Genomic DNA, 23,972 nt, shown 5'->3' with positions numbered 1-23,972 from the left:
CGTTTAATAACGAGCACTTGTTGCAAACTGGTTTCGTTTTAGAATTCGAGCGGACACATTACCCGGACGTGTTTGCACGGGAGCGTCTCGCTGAGAAGATTGGATTGCCTGAGGCACGTATCCAGGTGAGTGTGAATGTGCGAATGTGGCGTGTGCTTCCTCTTTCTCGTTCGCTCCACCCACCGCCCTTTTTCTCCCTTCCCCTTTTTATCCTTTCTTTCGTTCTCCTTCCTTCTCTATCTCTCTTTTCTCTTTTCCCCTTCTTTTTTCTACATCTCACTCTTTTCTTCGTTACACGTACAGCACGTTCTCTTTCACTCGTTCCAATTTCTTTTCTCTTTCTCTTTCACCGCGCCTCGTCCTCCGTGTCGATCCTCTTCCACCATTCTTGAGGTTAGACGACGCGACGTCTTCTTCTCGTCTACACAGCTGTGAGCGACGAAGAGGGCGGCTGTTAAGTACGACGATGCCCTTTCATTAAACGCGTGACCGCCAACGCGCGGGGACGTTAAACACCTCCGACGACGAATCTGCGAGACCACCCGGGGGGATTTCGTCTTTATGCCTGTGTCTTCTTCTCAGACCCTTTTCGCCCTGTGTCTTAACGCCATTCGACTTTTCTTGTTTCATCGTCTGTGTATTAAGTTTCTTAAAAATCCAAAGTGAACCGCGAGAAGGTTTTCTTCGTTGCATTCTTGAAAAAGTATCCGTGGAAGCTGTGGGTAAAGCAATTTTAGATAGCGTATTTTATTAACAATAATTTCCTCTTGGAACTTTTATATGTTTTATTAATTTCCCTTGGCTTTGGATAGATCGGAGCAAACGTTCTTAAAATGCCGGATATACAATTTATAGAAACCTTGGTCTTTGGAAATTAGCATGGAAGCTGTGAAACTTACTCTTTGTGATCAGATTTCTCATAATCAATGGTTAACTGTATATGATGAGCGATTATCACGAATTTGTAATTTAAACGATGAATTTCGTGAAATTTACTAGTGATCTCCTCTTTATGATTTATAGTTAGCTACACTTAACGCGTGACTATTACGAACAATCACAATCCGTAATCCATCATTATAGCAACATTCCGACATACCATTTATCCGTAAATTCCATACGCTCGTAGTATTCGCTACTAATATGCAAATATCAAAGACAACGTATCGTTCTAGCAGACGCAACATATCCCGTAAAGAAACGAATCGTCCAAAATCTTTGTTTCTCTTAAAGACAAAGCTCCACCGTTATCTCCGTGCCACTCATAATTCGCGTATCGGGATGTAAATCATGCGGGCATGCACAAGACACACATAGCACGTAGAGAAATGATGCGAGACAGAGAGCGAGCGCGAGAGAGTGTGTCGTAATTAATTAATATAACATCGTTGCTCGAGTCATGGGGTGACGCACGGTTATACGAGCTAATATGTACGCAGCCTTATCGAACATTGTTTGGCCGCGCCGTGCCTCTGGCTCGGCCTGTGTTCGACCCTCTTGCTATCCGGCCGGCCTCCCTCACCTGGCCCGACGATAGGGGGTGGTGAAGTGGCCGGCGGGCTTTCGCGTCGGTGGTAGTAACCGGGCGCTGAGCGTTATGTGGACGTACAAACAGTGCAAGACCATGTTGACGCATGTTTTCAAGCCTCGTTGGCTGGTATTGATCTTGCTAAGTGCAGGAAACCGGGAGTGCCGGTGCGAGAGGCAAAGGCAGAGCGAAAGAGAGGGATAAAGAGGTGAGGGAAGGAAGGGTAGAGAAGGAGAGAAAGAAGGGTAGAGATAAATGGAAAGAGAAAGAGGGTGAAAGGGGACTAAAAGGAACGATTGAACCAGCAGCGTGGAGTCGAACGTCGTTGGATGGACGAACAAACGGTGGAACGAGGAGAACGGATGGACGACGACGAAGGTAGAGAGCAACGTGCAGAGGAGAGAAAGCAAAAGCGTGGCATTGGCCAGGACACAGCGTGGTGGACTCGCCGACACGGCCGTGTGCCACGGATACGAAACGCCACGCCGCACGCGGCATATCCCGAGCAAGCCGTGAGGGATCCGGCACAGACGGCCTAAGAGGGTTCGAACGCAACCATGGCAACGTCGCGTCCCCAGGGAGGTTGCCCTCTGATTGGTTGTTCCTCGCTTTTCCACCTATACCTTGGATACTCGCACGAGTTTCGCCACGCCGCGCCGCGCAACACCGCCGCCACTGCCCGATTATCATCTATGGCGCTGGCCAGAGAGCGGAGAATCCCTCGTGTGAAGCCGCGATGGCCGAAGTCTCTCGATCATCACGGTCAACTTTGGCATTTGCCTTTTAAGCGAAGACGAAGACGATCGAAAGAAGTTGAGAAGAATCTTTGCTCGCTTCTTCATGGATGCTCGCGAATATGTGTCGTAGTAGTAGATGGTAGTTGGGAAAAATTATTATTTTCTCTCCGTGTTATGGGATTTTCAGTTTCTTTGGGACACGGGATGTAAAGAGGTTACGAAGTCTTTTCCGCAAGGTTGTCATGGTTATCTTCGTAGAATTAGAACGATGTACGTAGAAAATGTTATTGCAGAGGAGTTGTAGACTTATTTATTTCGATATAACTACGTGGTAATTTTCTATTGTAATCGTTGTAATATATCGATGGATGAAATTTGATATATCAAAGGAAATGATTATTCTATTAAGAATGTCTTTTTATGCGTCATTTGGCTAATTAGAAATTCCGATCCGAGAAAGGTTGGAAAATAGTGGTATAATTTGGTCCTGGTTATCTTTTAGTTTCGAGGAATATGAACCGAGTCCAACGAATATTCTCTTTTTCCGTTTAGTTAACTAATTCTAGAGAAATCTTCTTGAATCGTACAGTTCCAAAAACTTTGCTCGACTTGGTTGAGGAACCTTTCGATAGAGGTATCCTCCCTTCTTGTAGTTGATCAAGAAAGTAATAGGAGTCGAGTCTAAGTTTCCTCTTTCTTTAGTTAAAAAAAATGTAAAAGTAATTTCTTAAAATTTTCGTTTTAAAGGTCTTCGAAACTTCCGTAAAAGTACAACTTTCTTTAGAAGTACAACTTCTCTTGGCTGATCGATAATTTCGTATAAAGTGTGAAAATCTTTTTTCTCATTTGGTCCATCTTAAATTATAAAATCACCTCTGTCGAAAATTTGGAAGTTTTTAAAGTTTCCTTCAAGAAATATTTCGAAAAAGGCATCTCTCGTGGTAGATCGATAAAGTTTCAGATTTCTATTCGACAGTTCTCGTTCTGCTCCAAAGATATTCGAACGAATATTTTATCGTGCTGTTTGGAGTTAAATCTTCTCAGTCGGTGTTTTAATTCTAATCCATTCAACGGCGATTCTAACTAGACCAAATAGTGACACAAGATACATGAGACGAATCCTTGAAACCGAAGTTGGAATTAATTTCGATTGATCGAAAAGAACTTGCAAATGAAATGTTACGTCAATGCAATATTCACCCATATCGGATTAAGAAAATTCCACATAAAATAAGTACCCAAATTTTCTTTATTTCTTTCTGTAATACCCTCGATCGAACGACATTCTACTTCCTAAAGAAAAAGAAAAAGAAAAATGAAAAGAAATTGCAAGCGAAAAATACGTAAGAAATATTAACACAGCAGGAAAAGCTCTTACAATCCTATCGCTAGATATATGAAACTTTATGGAGCATCATCTTGTGTACAAGAAGAACCAGCCAAAATTTCACAAAACGATCTTAAAATTCGCGTGCGACGCCATCTTCTAAACATTGCCAATCAAAGTAGAAGGTCTGCCGCGAGGGACGGGAGCGATGTACCCGGTTCGTGGAATTCCGAATGGATCGATTCAAACGAGTTTTCGGGACGCGGTAGGACGAGTTTACGAGGAACGACGGTATTGGGCGAAAGGAGTCCGCTGCGGGCGAATGGTGGATATTTGCTGGTGGCCCGCTAGAACACGATTTGCCACGTCGCTGCCGCCACGAAATTTATTCTTTTTTACTTTTTCTCCTCTTTTTTCTGTTTTTTATTTCGTTCAATCGAGGGCCGCCGGGTGTGCAGGATCACGTTTTTCGCGGCGGGCGAAATGAATTTTGAATTTTCTCGCTGCCTATTGAAATAATATGGGGAGAGAAGAAAATATTTGGTTACTCTCGGTTCCCATTTTAGGCACCAAGATTATTCAGTTTTATTTCTGATGCTTATTAAATACGATATTATAGAATTCCCCACCTCGGAAAATTTTTTCCTCTCCAAACATATTATTATCTGAGCTTGGTTACATTAGCTTTAAATCAAGTTATAGGTAATGACGTTAAAAAATAAATTATGTGAATTATAGCGATCAATCGGCAGATGCTTTAGAAATAAAGAAAGTACGAGAGTATTACAAAAATTGCAAGATGTTAAAGGTAGTTACATAGTATCGTTTCGAAGAATTTCTAATATTAGAGAGAAAGAAGGACTTGCAAGACTTTTCACTTACAAAACTGTCCATTCCGTGAAACACTTCGATACCGAGGTAAATCATCGATCCCCCTCCCATGGCTTCTCTCTTTACTGTTTATTTTATTTTCCATCAATAGCTCGAATGAATACGTACAAATTAGCGTCAGAATCATGGGTTGGTGAGGGGGGGGGTGGAAGGGAGTTGAAACGCGGGGGTGGAAGAGGAGAAAAAATAATAACGCCCCTTGCCGGCTCTGGCTTATTGTTAGCGTTCTCGGTGGCGCATGATAATTGAGAAAGTTGCGCTCATTGTTGGCAATCGAATTTTTATATCGTTATTCTCATTATCGCGCGAACGTTTAAGCGGCTGTTCGCGAACGGAACAGCCGACGTAGCAATTGTCAGCTATTAATAAAAGCGCGCGCCTCTTCATTGCTAGTGGAAAGAAGAGAAAGAGCATGTTCGTTGCGTTTTTTCCCTCCCTTTGCAAATGAGCCGAGCAATCGAGTCGTTTCATAATTTAACAATTCCGGCTTGATTCCATTTTCTCTCCCTTTTATCCTCCTTTCTTCTTTTTATTTTTCTATATAATTTCTACTCTTTTTTTTCATTTCGTTCTATTTATTTACTTATTTCCTTTGTTTGTTTGGTATAAACGCGATTATAGAGTAAATATTTTGTTTGTTATACACGAGAGGATGATACGGGACATTTAGAGGGAAGAAATTACGATGTAATCCGGAGCGTGTTTGTGCTACGAGTGATTGGAGGGTAGCAGCAAGGTAAATCGACATATCGTAGGGAAAGGGAATCCTCTTATCGCGACGAGGTATCTTCGAAATCAGGAAATCCGTGGAAGCGCAACAAAGAACTTAAGCTCCGATTTGTTGCTCGAGATTACTTGTTATTACGACCATCTTTCGCGATACTCGCGCGAGAGATCTTTGCTAGAAGATATCGTCGATGGCCATCGCGATTTGGACAGTATCACAGAAACCGAACTCATCAACTGCATCTTCCGTAAATTTCTTCGTTTCATTATCTAGATATACAATTACTGTACAATTCGTAAGGAACACATGATTTGTTTCCATACTTTCCAGGATTTGTTTCCAATCTTATCGTGGACATTGTCAAACTAAACTATCAAACTGGATAAAACGGTCTCAGATTCTTTGTCTTTACTACGAATTAAAAATTTATAGAGATCGTTGACGAAATTGACGTTTACTTTTATTAAGATCGAAGTATCTACCTACTTTTCTTATTTATGTTATATATAATTTTCTATGTACGTATAATATATTTGACTATAAATTATTAAGCATTACCTTATTTTGAATTCCTTTCTGTATCTATATTTTATTTATTTCAGCCTGATTGCGTAGAAATTGAATTTGCTTTTACATAAATTACAAACATAAATCATAACTCGAACATAAGAGATATGAAATACAAACTTATAAATAACTACGATAACATAAAAATATCCCGTTTCTTTCGTTATCTCTCTCCTATCTTTAAATACTTTAGATAAACATTCTCCTCGTTGTATCGTCATCCATTCCGCCATCCATTACCTATCCGTTGTTTCACTTGTTTTCTTTTCATTTTCCAATAATTGCACTTCCATTCGTCCTTGTCCATTTCTTTCCGTGAAATCATTTCAATCAAACCTTATTCAACGAACTGATGCTGCTTATTCGATTGTGAAGTAACAAGTACAATATGAAATCTACGAGTTTTGTTTCATAATCTGCGGAGAATATATTATACAACTTAGAGAAGATTGTTGATGTTAGCAAATGTGTATGGAAAACGAATCGTTTAACCGTTTGTTGGCAATGAGAAGTTGAACTTCGCGATTGGCCCGAGTCCTCGGTAACGTTTCCTCGTATTTCTCGAATGAACAGCTTATTAAACGTGCGGCTTGGCTTAGCTTAGAGTTGTACGTCTTGAAATAACCAGCATTCAGTTAAACGCGGAATATTTGTGAACAAATTTAACCAAAAGTCACGAATCTTTTGATCTTTCACTCAGTTTTCGATTTTGAATATTCAGAGCGTAACTACGTACGACTCTATAATTCATCCAGAAAACGTAATTTAGATGAAATTTTGTTACGCGAAAGGAGTCGGATACTGTAGAACGTTCGAAATTAATTTAAATCGCTCAAAGAGAGCTTCGTCTGTGTGCCGAAATTGAATTGAAAGAATCGAATATTGTAGAATGTTTCACGTTAATTTGTATTACTGTACGATGATGAAAATATTCTGCTGGATTTTAGGAATGAAACAGAGCATTGGTATTTCAGAAATCGTATTCTGTAAAACTTCTGCCTTAAAAATCGGACGGTGCAAAAATCCGGAAGAAACTCATTGCATTCGAGAGGAATTTTTAATATAAGCTATCGAATATAATCGATGCACGTGTAGCTTTTCATCCACAATTTGTCTTACTTTCTCTCGATACAACAAATTTCCTATTTTACTCATCGTCGGTTCTGTGTAATACTAAAAGCGCGTCGGATAGGTCGTAAGGGAAAGAAACAGCGGGAAACGATGCGAGATAGCGAGACGTACGAGCACAGACGTACACACCACTGAGAACACACAGTAACTCAATTTTCCATCCGACAACTGCTCAATCGCAATTAACAAACTGCGGCAGAGTCTCGTGCAAACTCGACTGCGTGAGCTTACCCGGGGTTGGCGGGCAGAAGGGGGAAGAGGTTGGAAAAAGGTATCTAGATTTTACGGCTGTCGGATGGCTGGACAAGGAGAATAGGTCGAGAGATAGAATACAAACAGGAAGGGGTAGAGAGGGTTCGATAGAGGTAGATAGAAGCGAGGAACGAACGAGAAAGAAAGAGAGGGAAGAAGAGAGGGTGTGTAGAGACGATGGATGATGGAGGGAACGACGAAGAACGAAAAGAGAGATACGTGGATGGTTAGAGGGATGAAAGAACGAGACACGGAGAGGATAAGTGTGGAAAAAAGTAGAATGCGAGGTGGCGAGAGAATGCGAGGATGGATGCGAGGATGAATAGGTGCGGATAATGCGAACACATCGCGCGGAGTGACGCCCTTATCGTGACAAAAGCACCGTCATTGCGTCGGTTGCAGGTGTGGTTCAGTAATCGCAGGGCGAAGTGGCGTCGAGAGGAGAAATTACGGAACCAAAGGAGAGCAGCCGTCGATCAGGTAGTCGGCGGAGGCAGCAGCGGGGGTGGTAGCAGCACCGCGCCCCCAGCTGCGACCCCTGCCACACCACGGTTACCCTTAAACGCCGGATTCAACGCCATGTACTCGTCGATACCGCAGCCGATCGCTACGATGCCTGACACTTACAGGTAATCATTCTGTCACCGTCTCTTTCGCTTTTGTTTCGCCAACCGTCTACGTGTATGGTATAGTTATACAGGGGTGCAAAGACTTTGCGTATTGTAAGAGCGTATGGATCGAGCTCTCTCGTCGAGGTTGAATACGATGTTTGTTACGGGACGGTGAAAGGATTATAAGTGGAACGATCTCCTAGAGTTAGAGTAGTCAATTTAGGAATCGAGGAGGTTCATAGCTTTTCTTATAATTGTTGTTTATTTATTGTAACAGTCAGAGTTTCTTTACGAAAGTTTTGGAAATATAGGCAAAGATATTTTATCGATTTATCGAGTTAAATAATCAACACTGGTTATTTTTTAATTATTGTCTGTTAAAGATTAGGATCCCTTTATGAGGATTTCCTGAAGTATATCGAGAGATTTTTAATTAGTTTATCGAACCATGTATTTCGAAGAATTTAATGCATTTTTCTATAGCGATTAATTTTTTGAAAAAGCCCGTGTTATGAAAGTTTCAGTTAACTCGTAGTATTGTTAAATGTTTTTTGTACGTATTGACAGGCTTTTTGACGAGTATAGTTCGTTCTTTTACGTTTCATTTGTAAACCGTGGTAGACTAACAATAGTATGGTAACTGCGATCCGTTGTTTAAAGATTTGGCGATTGTACTACGCTTTAATCGGTGTTGCATTGTTGCAGAGATTACAGATATCGATAGCGTCGAGTTTAAATTTCCCAAACAATCCTCAAATACCTTGTATTTTTCACGTTCAACATTTCACGATTCATTGACAATCGCGCTGTGTACATAAATATCTGACCTTGTCAAAATTTAATCTTCCTAAAAGCTTATCTTCGAATGTCATTTCCAAAAACAAAAACATCATAATCCAGGCGCTGGCGACTCTTTGATATCGAATATTTGTCGAAACAAATTAAATTCTGCAAATATCGAATTCAACTTGCTACGTTGTATATTCATTAAATTACCGTAACAAATATCGTGTACCGCGTAAAATTCGCATACAATCGTTACACGAAAGTTGTCAGAAAGTTCGCTATTTTCAACCTTCCACGCGATTCAAATCAAATCGAAATTCTTCTCGGCAAGAATAAGAATAAAAGCTCGACGTTGGCCCCAAAATCCTCGAAACATCCTCTATATAAGTTTAAAACACGTTTTGCCAATAATTAGACCTGACAGATTCTTATGTATTTATGACGAATTTAGAGATACAAAAATTTCCCAAATGCAAATAAATCGCAAAACCGTATAAAATATCTAAATATATCGAAAAATATCCGTGGTTGCAAGTAGGCGAAACAAATCGCTGTTCCACCTCTTGGTGTGTACAAAAATATAAATTTGCCTGGACGTCCACAGCTTATTAATCACGAAAGCTACTCGACCTATTCGCTAGAAACGACGTTCAGACAAATCGAACATGTTGGTTATTTTGATCTGACGCGGATCTCGTTCCTCTGTTGGCAGCTCGATGTCGAGCAGCTTGGGCGGGTCAATGGGTGGAAGCTGTCTTCAGCAGCGCGCCGAGGGATATCCGGCGTACGTGTTCCACGAGCCTCTTCACTCTCTGACGCAGTCTTACTCCCACGCACACAGCACTGCTGCGCACTCGCAACCCCATCGTGGTATACCGACCTCTCATGGTGGAACCCCCACCACGCCAGGAGGACAGCCTGCAGGACCAGGTGGTGCACCCTACCAGCCGACGACCTCGACCGCGACTGGTGAGTTTCCGCTTTAAAGGATTGTTTGTTTGTTCTTGTTCAATCTTCAAGGCCATCCTCCGGTATTCGCTTCGTCTCCACCACGGCATTTAAACGCTGATCAAGGTCGCCACCGATCGTATACATAGGGCTCCGGTTAGTCGCCTCTTTTCTAGGTTGTACACGCTACCTTGAAACGATCGTTCGACTGGATGAATGCAGATCGTGCGAATGAAAAGTGTATTTTATTGTTGGTCAGATGACTTGTTGGATATTTAACTATGGCTATTGATAATACGTACCACGATGATATGATAGGTGAGTGTTGATTGTTGCAGTGTATAAGTATTGAGTTAGCAAATTATCATTAAATTTTCCAAAGTCAATGGCAAACGGAACAATCACCCTCTGAGAAATCTTCCGAAATAGATCAATGGTTCTCTAAAATCGAATGACTATTGATAATACGTACCACGACCATATGATAGGTGAGTGTTGATTGTTGCAGTGTATAAGTATGAAATTAGCAAATTATCACTAAATTTTGCAAAGTTTCTGAAGCCTGCAAAGTTTGTACATTTGTGCCGCTCACGGGTCAAAGTGAAGTTTAACTTCATTTTTCGAAACGTTTAACATTTTTTGTCAAAGCATTTCATCGATGCTTATCTCGCGTAATTTCCACAATTTCCTTTGCTTTTCGTTTTATGCGGCTAACGGATTTTACAGATGAACGGCTTATTTAATTCGTAGTTAATATAGCGGTTGCTATATCTTACTACGTAGACAGAAATTTTCAGAAATTTATAACAGAGATGGTGTCGTGTGTTATTCACGCTTGGTAGGCACTGGGTTTCTTAATGTGTTCTTTTGTCATCGATAGTTTTAATGTCAGAAGTGGCTTGGAAGGTTGCTTTCGGAGATAGTATTTAAATTTCCGAGACTTTTGCCAGTTTCCAAGATTCTGCGTGCTCTCTCGCGGTTGGACATATTCGAGGCGGATAGACCAAGGGAATGTTGATTTACAGGATTGCTTTGATGTTTGGTTAGAGTAATGGCGCAGATGTTATTGCTTGATGGATCTATTAAACGGTTGGAGGTTATAGTTACTGGTAAATGGTCTGTATGGTTAGACGCTATCTTGATTAATTTATAGGTAAACTGAATTGGTTGGTTAAGAACGTCAATAGCTAAATATGTATGTATCGCGTAATTATTTGATGATTGTACATCGTGTTTTCTAATTTTTCTTTTTCCTTCGTACTAGGAACAAATGACTTTTGAACATTTCTTTTCAATTTTCTTTCGTACTCTATAAACGATATTAATTTCCAAGGTAAATTTAACAAAACCACATTCGCCACGCTATTCGTTGATTTGCGTAGTTAATCGACATATATGTAGAGCTTCTTATTGATTCGAATATTTCAAAAACTTTCAAACACGCCCACACGCGAGAACTCGAACAACATTTAACGAAGGACGATGTACATTTCACTTTCCACGAAGACCTGCTGGAAAACATAATTTCCCATTTACAAACGGATTTGAAGATCGCTCGTTTCATTCGTTCGAGCTTTCGAGTTCGATGACGGATGAAGATCTGGTCGAAACGGAAGTGGTGGCAGCGAGGCTCGATGGGGAAGAAAAAATTGCGATTCGTGTCGCGTGCTCGCGGCACTCGCGGAACGTGCTCATTCTGTAACATTGAAACTGCCGGTTGATTACGTACACTCGGGAATTCCGTGCGCGCTGCCATGGCCAAACGACGAAAAAGGATAAACGTCTTCGCGAGAACTCTGGTTACCCGTGGCGAACGACACGAGTGGAAAATACGTTTAATGGGCGCGAGGAAATTTGTTCCGCCGGAAACCGTACGATTGACGTGGAAAATGTTCAAATAAATTCTCGCACGCTTTCCTAACGAATCGTGTGACTTCGTTCCTTCTCACTGCCGAAGTTGGCTTGACCCTTGCCATGTTAAATATTTTTTGAATTGCCGGGGAAATTTATTTTACTCGATTAATTATCGTTAACGATAACAATACATTTTTGATGTTTCGAAACTTACGTTATATACATAGGAGCAGTTATATCAGAAACCAATGTGTTTATCGTTTAATTAGTTCGTAATATTGTTAAAGTATAACGTCGTGTGTAGGTAACATCAAGCGTGAACTGCTTCGATATATTTTTTCGTATCATTTAATTTGCCTCAACGTGCTTCTTTTTTTTCATCGTTCAAACGTCGACTAAACTACCAATCAACAATCCCTTTCGCTTAGCACCTCGAATGCTTCGGCAGAGAGTCTAAACTTTTAGAATAAATCAATTCAGGCTCCCAACAGAATACGAGCAAATCCGTTTAGCCAAAGTCAATGGCAAACAGAACCACCAGCCTCTGAGAAATCTTCCGAAATACATCAATGGTTCTGTAAAATCGATCAGCCAGCGTATCTTACGCCTCGAAGGCAGAATAAAGTGTCTTGTCAAGGCACGGTTAGAGAGGTACAGAACGTTGTTCCGTGCAGAGATCAAAAAATGGTTAGCTACAAGAACGTATCTGGGACCAACTTGATACTACATCAGATCAAAGTGTGCAAAAACTGAAACAGTGAGCGTTCCAAAGATGTTAAAGGTGGACGTAGCCGTAACAAAATTAAGTACTAACCATCTTCTCATCTCTGAACGGTAAGCAACAGTGCCCGTAGCTCGTTTAAGCACTTGGCCGTTCGTCCACGGAATTGTAAAAGGATTTTAAAACAAATCTCGCACGGGCGCCAGCGGGCAAAATCGAAGACCGGGTATGTTCGGTGGTTTTCCAAGCGCCCATTCCATCCAACAACGTGGCTGCTGAATTTTCCATTTTCCCCGATTCTCACTTTCCCTCCGTCACCCTCTTGCCTTCTGTTTCTTTCTTCTTCGACTTGTCCCTCTTCCGCCAACGACCCTCTCTCACCCTGTTCTTTCTCGTTTAACGAAAACTGTGCGTTGAGGTTCGACCCTCCTGGCTCTCTCCCTCTCTCTCTCTCTCTCTCTCTCTCTCTTTCCTGTCCCTATCTCTCTCCCTTTCTTGCTCCTTTCTCTTTCTCACCCATCTCCCTCGCTCTCTCGATGGCTCTTCCTCTCTTCAGGGTATACAGGGGGGCGAACAGAGGATGTGGATGGGTTGGGTCTCGCCTCGGCTGGGCGAGCGCTCAATAACGTGCGAACCCAAAGGGGAGGAAATACGGGGGTGCGCGGCGTACCTACAGGAATGAAGTGGAACGCCGTAGAATGGTGGAATACTGCGGAACACGCGCCGGCATTCCTCTTGTCTCCCCCCTTCCCTAGCATCGGATTCTTCTCTTTTCCTTCGTCCCCTTTTTCTATCCGCCTCTTCCTTTCTAGCTCCCTCTTCTCCTGGTCCCTGTCGCGAACAGGTTCCCTCTGTTACTCGTTTTCTCTCGCTTCTTACGTGCGGAACGAGCCGCAACTTATCCATCATAATCGTTTTACGTGCATGAGCGCGGGGAACTTTCACCGCGTGTTTCTTCTCTCTCTCTCTCTCTCTCTTGCTTTCGTTAACGTTGCTTTTGACGCGTTCCGATGTCCCATCCTTTCCATTGCTAAGCACCCTGGTTTCCGTAATGCCTCTTGACGTATCGCTTTCGCCACGATTCACGTGGAACAAGTATCGGTTTGTTTTGTAGCTGGTTCGTTCGTAAGTAGAGCGAAGAGCGTTTTTAGGTAATTGTTAAGGGTGCAGTTATTGAAGTCAGAATGATCGGTTTGTCATTTTTGTACAGATAGTTTGCACGTAGAATGTCTCTACCATAAGCGTTGAAATACTCTCGTGAGCCACTGTATGTTTCTATAATATCTCATTTTACGATTCACAAATCTAAAGACCCAAATCTTCGATTTTTTCTTCAGAATCTTGCTTCAAAAACAAACGTTCAAAAGCTAAACCGATCAACGCCATAGACAGTAACGTAAACAAATATGATATCGATTTGAGCGTACCTTACAACATACATTATTTATGTCAATCTCTTCCAATGATCTGCTTATGAAGCCGAGCGTTAAGAATTGAACGTTAACAGTGAACATGCACGAACAAAATTACAAATGCCACAAGAAACAGAGTTGATCAATTTGCCTCCTAAGAAGTTCCATTGTAAATGTCGCGTCCGCTGTTCCACCGAGAATCTTGTCCACGTCATACCTATTCCTGCAACACAATCACAGAACAAAACTAGATCGATCGTTTAATGGGAAAACAAACAATCGTATTGCAGGTGTGATATCGGCTGGCGTCTCGGTTCCCGTGCAGATCCCGTCTCAAACACCAGACCTGACCGGCAACTATTGGCCGAGGCTCCAGTGATCCCAGCTCTTCGGGTTCCCGCCCGCGAGCTTGCTCGTCGGCCAGGAGAGCCCGCCGCCACCGACAGCCACCCCTGGTGCAGTGTCCCGGCCGCTGCTCGCTTCCCTCGGGATACCGACGCAGCCAGCGCAGCATCAGCCTTCGAACACACCGGCTACCACTCCCGTGCACACCTCTGACACCAGTGAGTGAACCAACCGATCAATCTCTTCGGACGCTCTCTTGCAGAGATGGTCGCGCGCGCGATACTCGATCACACGAGACGGTTCGTTGCCGTACGGCGAATCGCCGACCTCGATCACTGCGTTCATCGCGATCGCGTCATGATGGCGCGCGATGACATTCGAACGAGATAATCGACGACGCTTGTTCAGCGTCGCTCCGAACACACGTGGATTGTGACTTTGCAAGTTTAGCGGGTCAGCAGTGTTCCTAGATGGATCTTTTTCTTTTTTGTTTTTAAATTAATATCAAAGTAACTTTTTTTTTCATACGTTATGATTTTATTCTTACGTATACGGCACTGCTGCGTTATTCGAATAAGATTGTTTTCTATTTCTGGATCGATTAATGGATGTATTTACTTACTGATCGATTCTTCGGTGTCGTATGACAATGTGTTATTAAAAGTATAGCGTGGAGAGTTTTTTCGTTGTTTTATATTGCAATATTTTAGGATCGTGTTTTATGTGATTTATTATAGGAATTTGTTTTCGAGTTTCATATTATGAATATTATTTTAATACAGTTTAACTGTTCTCTTTTATCTAACCGATGTATATATTCGTTTGTTCTCTTCTTTGCAATAAGTAAACTGGCTAGGACGAGAAGTACTTGCTGTATCTGTCTTACTTAACAATTTGGGACATATAAATACCGATTAGCAATGTTCACGTTCGATATCCTCCATATTCGATACGATCATCTAACGTATTCGATTTTCTATTGTTTCGAATTTAGAGGTACCGCACGTAATCTAGTTTATCGAGAGAATAAAAACAAAGAATCAACGTTTCAGCCATAATTCGTTTTCAAAGAGTTGTGTTCTCCCACTTTCTCAGAGTCACAGGGAAAGGGTTGCACGAATGAGATCAGGTAACCTGTTAAGGGACCAGCGCAACAGGAGTTGAAAAAAGGGAATAAAAGGTTAACGAGTCCGCTTTAATTCGATTAATTACCCGTTGGAAGCTTGCCAAATCTCGACAACTAGCGGACACTGCTGATCGTTACTTTGGGTCACCGAAAAAACAAGTACGCACACTCTGGTTCAGAATTTGCGATTAAACACCCTCGTAACGGAAAGTACGCGCGCGAAGCGTTCGTTGTTCCATTGAAATCGAAGAATCCTTTCAAATATCTTTCGCTATTTTAAATACGAACGATCGCAAATTCTCGCGCACTTTGCGCGTTAACCTCTCGAGTCGGCAATTACGCACGAACGAATTCGTCAAAATTCAGCAAGTTTCTTAACACTTTCGCCGACATGTAGATATTTTTGCAACGTGCTTGAAAACCCACTTCTAATTGTTGTGTAGTAATACAACGTACAATAAGTAGAGTACCGTGTTACTGAAATTATTATCTAGATTCTAGATGGTGGATATATTATGTAAATTCAGATTTCTATGAACGCAACCAAAGACGATAAACTTATATCCAAGAAAATGTATTTTTTCACATTGTATAGATTTTTATCATATTTCAATTTTCCCATAAACATCCGCAGTATCGTATCGTATCGTATCGTACAACGTACTAAATTTCGGTATATGATCTTTATTAAGAAACGATTACAATCGTTTTACCCGCCAAAGTGTTAACAAATACGTACAGACAAACGATAATGTATTAACAAACTGATACGTACACATCGAATTGCCATGAACGATAAAGTTATGACGACATACGCTTCTTGTACCTACGCGAAACTGATTTGAGGGGTTAAAGAACATTGATTGCGTCAGAAACTCCACGTAAGCTTAAACTTCTTGAAACAGGTGTCTACTTGGTACATTTTAGTGTCGGAAAATCGCGTCGATCGTCGCGCGAACGCGATGTATCAAAGATCGAGGCGGACGCTCATCGTCCTTTCATTGAATCGCGTTTAATCTAGTGGTCATAGACGTATACGCATGACCCGGGTCACGCAGGGTATATTATCCATCTACTCACAACAGTGTACAAATGAACGTATCGGCGTCGAACATGTTCGTTAGACGATCCAATGTACGAGATGCTACAAGTATATCGTATTGCAATATACATTTAAAACATAATATTTGAAATTTTATATATCAGTGAACGAACATCAACGAAGTAGGTTATCTAATGTATATAAGTAGCATGGTGTTAATATTTTCTTTGTTGTTTATCTCGATAAATTTTCAAATTTGGAAATTTTAAGTTGAAGAATGACTTCGTTCCTTACGAGTATCGTTGCGAGGAAACAGAATGTAACACATTCGTTGCTACCGACGCATATGTTGCGTCAAATAAGTTAGTAGCCGCTGATTGTTGCATTTTAGTTTCTCGACGGAATCCTTTAGAAAGATGAATAAGATAGTAACGTATTGGAAGAAACACAATTTTGTTTGTAACGCGGATGTTCCCTACGAAAAAGGAAAGTATGAATCGAAGGGTAAACTGGCGTATTATAGTATCAGCGTATAGTATTAACGATCGATAGCGACAGCTTCCTTAATTTTATGCGGACTGTGAATTTAAAACGATTGAATAGCCGGAGTCTTTGACAAAAGTTCAAACTATTAATCGAAATTAGATATAGGCCAGTGAAGTGGAAGCAATTTGAAAGTAAAAATCCTTTTAAAATCTATCATTCTTTCAGAAATCTAACAAAAATCTAACAAATTCAAATAGAATCTATGATAATTCGAAATGAAATAAAATATCCTTATTTCAACTATTCTAAAAGAAGTATATCTTTTTACTCGTAGTATGAAAATAATTTCAAACTTCCATTTGTGTATTGTTATCGCTTGCGGGCGTTCTTATATCTCTCGATCGATGACTGGCAAGATTCGTTTATCGAATTTTTCACGCGTGGCTGTGGTACGCATGACAGCCGAGCGATTCGCGTGGAAATTTCGAGGGATTCGAAGACAGAGGGAGGAAGGGCGGGCATCCGCTGCAAATATTCTCGCGAGACTTTAGGGTGGCTCTGGCCAAGCTGGCTGCCTTTGTAAGGGTGGGAGCCGCGGGGATTGATAGCTACCTCGAGGGTGGCTTTTTTCGCCGGCCGGCCATCACGCTTGCTCGCAGATATGGCGTCGGCTGACAACGTTCCACCAGCCAGAAACTTGCTTCGGAAAAGTGACTGCTTACGAGATCGAACTTCCCTCGTCGAGTGGAAATTCGTAGACAAGTTCCGCGAAAGTCGTAGAGAACATTTTTGTAGCGATAAAGATTTTCGTTCATCGAAAACGATAAAGAAATTGATTTCTCTTTGTTTCTTTTTTTTTTTTCTTTCTAAGAAATGTTTCATTTCTATCGTTGGATTTGCATCGCGACACGTTATGTTGTTGACAGTGTAACATGTTTTAAAGCTTTCGACACTTATTTAAGAGATTAATCGTTAGTCAGCTTTGGTCTTTCGTCGAATCAATTTTTAAACCATAGCTAATAAACTATAAACGACAAACTGTAACGAAATAAAAATCAGTATTTTTTTACGTTTGAAAAAATATTCATTGTATCTTGCACCCTTGCATGACCAGCAATCTTTGTAGATACTTTTCTAACAAGATTCGAAAAGTGTGTGTAACTCTTTTGTTGTGTAACTTCCCTTTCAATCTATGGACGGGATATCTCGCAAGGCGATGTTTAAAAATTTGTTTTATACCAAAAGTTTATTCCAAAAAGTTGTAAACGGCGGAAATAAACACTCGTGATATTTCACCCAAAGCGTCGTAAAGGGCTTAACGACGTTAACTATAATTGAACGTTGGATATGTATTTTCACACATTTTTAAAACAAAAAAGGAAATCTTTTATTTTTTTTATCGATTTACAAGTTAAAATTTGTTTTGTCTCTACTTATTTTATTTTAAATATTTTAACGTTAATATTTAACAAATAAAATGTTACTTTTAAGTGTTAAAAAGTAGATACGCGAGATATCTCGTTCGAAAGCATCGAACGACGAGGTCGCATCGCGAGTTATCTCGATCGTAAGTGCAACTATTTTTAAATTAAGCAACTAAAGAATCGTCTTTACGATAATTATCATCGTCTAAGATAAAATTTCCAAATCACGTTCGCTATAATCTAAATAGTAACTCTGCAAAAAGATTCGTAAATTGCCAAACGACGCTCAGTCGCGATGGATCGTCTCACGAACCGTGTTCTGACGCAGGCGGAACGCACTTCAGCAGGATTCGCTCTAACTACGTAGGTCCTCGCGTAATCTCGTTTGAGAGACCGAGCCTCTTTCTCGCAGACTTTACGAAGGGTTCAAGGATACAGCGTTAGCTTTAGGACTCCTCCAACTAGTCGAACAAGAAAAACGTGTTTCTCAAACCGACTCCCTCTCTCTCTTTTCCTCTTCTCATGCTCCACCAAGGACACGACGATATATCCTCGTCGTGCACCAAGCACGTTCTCTATATTTCTCCCCCTGGGTACGAAAAAGGGGTGGTCCCATCCCTTGGTCCAAACTCCACGCGATTCTAGATTAAGACAATCCAATCTGTAGCTGGTAACGAAAAGAATAAGAGGAAGAAGAAGAATAAGAAGAAGAAGCAGCGGAAGATGAAGAAGGAGAAATAAGAAAAAAAAGAAATAAAATAAAATAGATTTGCTCGATCGTTATCGACCGATCGCGGAACCACTCGAACAGAGAGGATACTTTAGAGTATATATATTATATGCTTTGTAAACGCGGGAATCACACGTTTTCTAGAAGCACAAGTCACGCCGAGAGAACGTTTCACGAACGTGTTACCACGAAAAGAAAAAAGAAAGAAAAGGAAGAAATACGTAGAGTTATCGAAGACGAGGAGAAACGAAGCTTCATTCGCATCGCAAGTTGAAAGAATTTCCTTTCGTAAACGAACTGTCTCTTTCTTTTCTCTCTTCTTGCTTTCTCTCCCCTTTTTTTACCGACAGTTCGATTGCCCGCGATCGAAGCAAATTCCCTCGTCGATTTTCTTGTATAAAGGCGATTGTAAAATAGCATTTGTTATACTCTTCTTAGCCTGTAATGTAAATTAGACAGAAATCGTCGACACGCTGTGTATATACGTTTAGATAAGCGAAAAGACGGTCGTTTCGGTACCGTTCGATCGTATACCACTTTATAGAAATCGTACACATACACGCATACACACGCTAACATAAAGAAACGGAAATCTCTTTGCCACGTGTATTCGATGTTCTCCCTTGGAAACCGGAAACGGACGATCGACCGCCTCTGTCGTTGCGAAGAGTGGAAAAATTGACGGCGGGAGTGGTCCATCGACGTTCGAGGACGCGACCCGAGCCTACTTTTATTATTCGCTCATTGTTTTCACGCAAATGTATACCGTTCGAGGTTGCAAAGTTGGCTAGCGGATCGAATATACATCTGATCAATTTACATGTTATATCAAATACAATAGAACAAGCTTGGAAATAGCGCGCGTATGTGTATCTATTGTTATTGGTCGAATTGCTCACATATCGATTATCCGTAGACCGCGAATATTTGTGCAAATATTATATTTTTCTGAATACCATCGAAGAGGTGGAACCTTAGCAGAGATTGATGTTATCTAAATATTATGACAAGTAGAATCTGTATGGAAGGAAATGGTATAGCGAGATTAGAAAATTGGTTACGTGTTAGAATCTACACGTTTTCAAAGATAAAATTCGGTTCCATGGGAAAATAAGGATCTCGTGATCTTACAGGACGGTGCAATGTTAATTCCGTATTATTTCTTCTTTTACGTATTTGTAATATATATATATATATATAATATTTCTTTTTCTGACAGTGGTATAAGATGACCAAAATTTTAGGACGAACAGTTTAGTGCTATGTACCTTTAACTGTTTACACGAAACGGATATTAATAATTGTATTACGTACGAGGACATTTTTTCCAGAAATATATAAACACACCAAGTCTAGTCATTTGATATTTAGCAAAGTACGTGTTATTTTATCGTGCCATTGTGCTAGCCAACTTTCCAGCCACACGCACGCCAAGCCGCGTTATACGTTCTTCTCATGCTTCACATACATCGATCTTTGCATACGGAAGTCTTGGAACGGATCTCGAATCGACGCGAGACGACGCGTCACAACGAATGATACGATCACATCGCAGGAACGCTAATGTGGAAGGATTTAGGGATGGATCCGCGACGATCAAGCCTCGAGAGATCGATTCGCTACGCCGGTGGCGGTTCACTAGACTTTGATCTACGGAAATGGTATTTTTTGATCGAAGCTTGGTTTCGCCCGGAACCAAATTTGTTTTTAGAATTGGAAATTAAAATATTTGTCGAGTTACCGAAATCGATTTTCGCGATATTGCAATTTAGGCGCTTAATCCTGTTTCCTTTTTATCCTTAAAACGTTTCTTAAGTTAGAGGAAGATAGGAAAGAATTGCTTTTCCATGATTTTGCTACTAGGTAGTCAGGGTGGAATTTCTTGCGACATGTGCAATACTCGATAAATTTAAGATCGATGGTCGTTACGATCAAACTGCTTTACACAAGGTTCTTCGTTTTCAGTAATATTAGCAAATAGAGTTTTCTTTATATAATCTAGATTGCTGTCGATATCATGTCGAGAGTGGATTTCTCGCAGAGGATGCGCCACTATCGTTCGACCAATCTTGACAACCGAGATTTCTCCCGTATACTTCTCGAGAAAGAGTTTCGAAGCTTTCAGTCTTTCAGGTCTCTCGGCTATTTCTTTTAAATAAATGTTTCGCTGTGTATGGTTTCCTTAAAGGGAAAACTGATACACTTACCACTTTCCAGTTTATTGGCATCGACGAGCAAACATTTTCTTACCAAATTTAAATTTGACTTTGCCCTCAAACACCGAATCGAACGCATTTAACTTCCGATAGAAAATAGAATTCTACGTAAACTTTCTCTCGCATTGTAAAACGAACAAAATCTACTAGCACAGATTAATATAATTTGTGGATATGAAAAAGAATGCTTTTGCAATACGGTTCAAAGGATCGAGCGGCCGCTGAAAACATTCGCAAAGATTCAAAATGACCGCGACGCGACGGCGCGAATCGAGTTCTCGGTGGCCCGAAACTTTCGGCGAAAATAAATTTCCACGGGGGGCGGTAGCACGTACGAGCCAACCATCCGTGCGGCCATCCGAAACACACGTACTTCTATACACGTACACACGTACAAAAGTGTCGCGAAAAGTGGGAAAATTATGGTACAGGGTAATTTGATATTATATGATGCACTACCTCAGAGACAAGGCTTTTTACGCGATATAAAATTTCTAATTAATCGCATTAACGGAGCGAAAAGGGATGGGAAAATGGAGGAGAACGCGCAAGCGCGACCGCGAGAACCACTCGAGATTTTTCGTCGGTGTTTTCGTCGACAGAGGTTTTCCGGTCGCGACGTCCGTTTCACGCGGCTCGAACGTGATGAAACGACCGACCACCCCTTCGTGTCTCTCGGAAAACACGCGCTTCGTCCTCCGTTTTCTCCCTCTCTTACTCCGGTTGTTTCGCTTTTTTTTCTCTCTTAAAAAAAAAAAAAAAAAAAAAAAAGAAGGAAAAAGAGGACTACTCGTACTTGGCTGCGTTTGTTGGTAGTCGATTGAACTTCTTCTCGGTCGCTGATTCGTACCTGATGCGAGGATTACGCGGTGTTATGTCGGCCACTTGAAACCGATCCACTTTTTCCACGTGTCTAAGACTTCTGTGACATGTCTACGACTTCCTGCCAGGGTGTCGTTGAAAATATCGCGTGTTTCGTTACAGTAGCGGAACAGAATGGGCGATGAAAATAAGTATGATCGAAAGTTGAATCGTCACGGTTGGAACGATCGATGCCTAAAGACTTTGCCGAGATGAGAATTAAATAATAATATTAATTTCGTGACGCCCGGCATTGAGAAGAGAAAATATTGTCAATCGAATACCAGTGACGAGTAGATTATATCATTCAGCTTTGTCAATTAATCCTCGTTCGTTCTTATATCAAAGGATCGATAGAATGAAATAGAACATTTAATTAGGAAATTTGTCTGGATTTTCAGAAATTACTTCTTCTTTTACTTACAATTAGCATAACTAGTTTATGATTGTTTCATTTACCTACAAGGTTTCAATTCGTATGCTATTCGTATTCTTACTCAGAGCCTGGCTGTCAAGACGTTAATAGCAACGGTAAATAAGAAAATACGAGAAACGACTAATATATTTCACGAGACACTCGAATCGTGATCGGTCACGAGACTTCGCCGTTCCAAGACACTCTGGACCACGTTTTGTTCCCTTCGCCGAAGCATACTCCTCGAGCATGTGTATATCAGTGTTACGCAACAAACATCCGTTTAATTAGACTCTCCGATTCTCCAGTAAAACAGCTTTTCCTCCTCCTCCTTCTCCTCCACGAAGAAGAAGCTTTCTGCCGAGCAACTGTCGCGTTACCGTCGAGAACGTCGTTGTCGAGTCTCTCTCTCTCTCTTGTTAAATAGATGACGAGCTATAAACGATTTGTCAGCAGTCAATAGGGTATAATTGAAGATATTCGCGAGTCGAAATCGTGACGACGATCGAAGGCACGAACGAAATATATTATAAATATAATAGAAATCGTGCCTCGTCTGATATGAAGGACATCGTTTCCCACGATTTTGACACGCAGCTGGTGTACCGCAATTCGATTGAACGTTTTCTACGGCGAACGGGGATTGTGTACTGTACATTAGTAAAATTTATATTTTTGGATGAAGAAAAAATACGAAAAAAAAAAATGAAACAAAACAAAGAGAACGTAATGGCCGGTGAACGATAACGGGCCGAATTAGGGAAAAAGATCGCTTGCGAGAGCGAAAGCACCGCCATTCTGTCGGTTCTCCAACGGTCGGGAGCCTCGGTTCTCGACGTCGTACACTTCGTTCGGATTCGCATCGACCACTTCTGCGTTCACCGTCGCTTAGATAAAAAGAACCAAAGGTGTTGCAGATTTATTTCCATCCAAGATTTCGAATTCCTTTCGATTTCGCGAGTGATCGTCGCATTTGTACAGAATCTTTCGATTCGCCGCTCGTCGTGATTATTATTTGCAGGTTTTATAAGACGATCGGTGTCTATGATGAACTTCTTTTTTGGTACGATGATGATTTATCTTTTCTTGTTTTTTTTTCTCTTTACCGTTTTTACACTATGTCAGAGCGATGCCTTTATTTTGACGAACAACAGCGTGAGTTTCGAAAGACTGTCACGAGATTTGTATGGGCAAAGTGGACGACAAGGAACAGTACCATAGCTTCTTTGAGATACGACGACTTCATTCCTCCAGCAGATTGGTTCGTTAAACGTTTTTCTGTTGTTCCTTCGAAAAGAAAAAAGAAACGTTTGGTGAACGATATCACGTAACACGAGGATAACGTTAATCCTTTTTAAGAACGCGGATCACGTCGATGCAACGAAATGGAATTTTGCGCAAATTCTTAAAATCACTTTGTTCGTTGTTTTAACAAACTGCGTGTTTAAAGAAGCAAGTTGCATTTCGTTGGCGTTACTTTGAAATTACGATGTGATCGCGCTTCGATCATTCTTTCGATACCGAAACTTCGTAGTCCGAGCAGTGACGCGGAAGTGGTCACGCAGTTTTCTTATTATCTGTAATAATAATACTGATAACGAATACAGTGTATGAGTATTAACAAATTTATTAACGAGAATAATATATTATTGCGACAGTAATCTACGTAAGTGTTGTGAATAATGGAGATAATATTGTTGCTGTGATTACCTTTAAGATTGTAAGTAGTAGGATATAGAACCACTGTTAGGTGTCACTGTCTCGATTCAATAAATGTTATTTCATTTTAATGACAACGCAAGTCATCTGCATTCGTTCAGTAACACCATAAGCCT

At 41.0% G+C, this 23,972-nt stretch overlaps 1 protein-coding gene across 4 annotated transcripts in view; it reads left to right on the top strand.

Annotated features, from left to right (window-relative positions):
* The window catches only part of LOC100649412 (paired box protein Pax-6), a 58,767-nt gene extending 34,840 nt beyond the window's left edge, over positions 1 to 23,927 (top strand). For 3 of the 4 annotated variants that reach the window (XM_048406610.1, XM_048406611.1, XM_003395991.4), the window contains 4 exons: positions 43 to 125; positions 7,563 to 7,789; positions 9,270 to 9,526; positions 13,783 to 23,927. In XM_048406610.1, the coding sequence (XP_048262567.1) occupies positions 43 to 125; positions 7,563 to 7,789; positions 9,270 to 9,526; positions 13,783 to 13,871 (656 nt within the window). In that variant the 3' untranslated portion in view covers positions 13,872 to 23,927. The remainder of the gene's footprint in view (positions 1 to 42; positions 126 to 7,562; positions 7,790 to 9,269; positions 9,527 to 13,782) is intronic. The other variant, XM_048406609.1, reaches the window with a different exon arrangement.
* The last annotated feature ends 45 nt before the right edge of the window (positions 23,928 to 23,972 follow it).

The sequence above is a fragment of the Bombus terrestris genome, chromosome 6 (genome assembly GCF_910591885.1).
Source record: "Bombus terrestris chromosome 6, iyBomTerr1.2, whole genome shotgun sequence".
In the NCBI taxonomy this organism is placed as follows: domain Eukaryota; kingdom Metazoa; phylum Arthropoda; class Insecta; order Hymenoptera; family Apidae; genus Bombus; species Bombus terrestris.
Note: the sequence above shows the minus strand (reverse complement) of the source record. Positions and strands in the feature narration are given on the sequence as shown.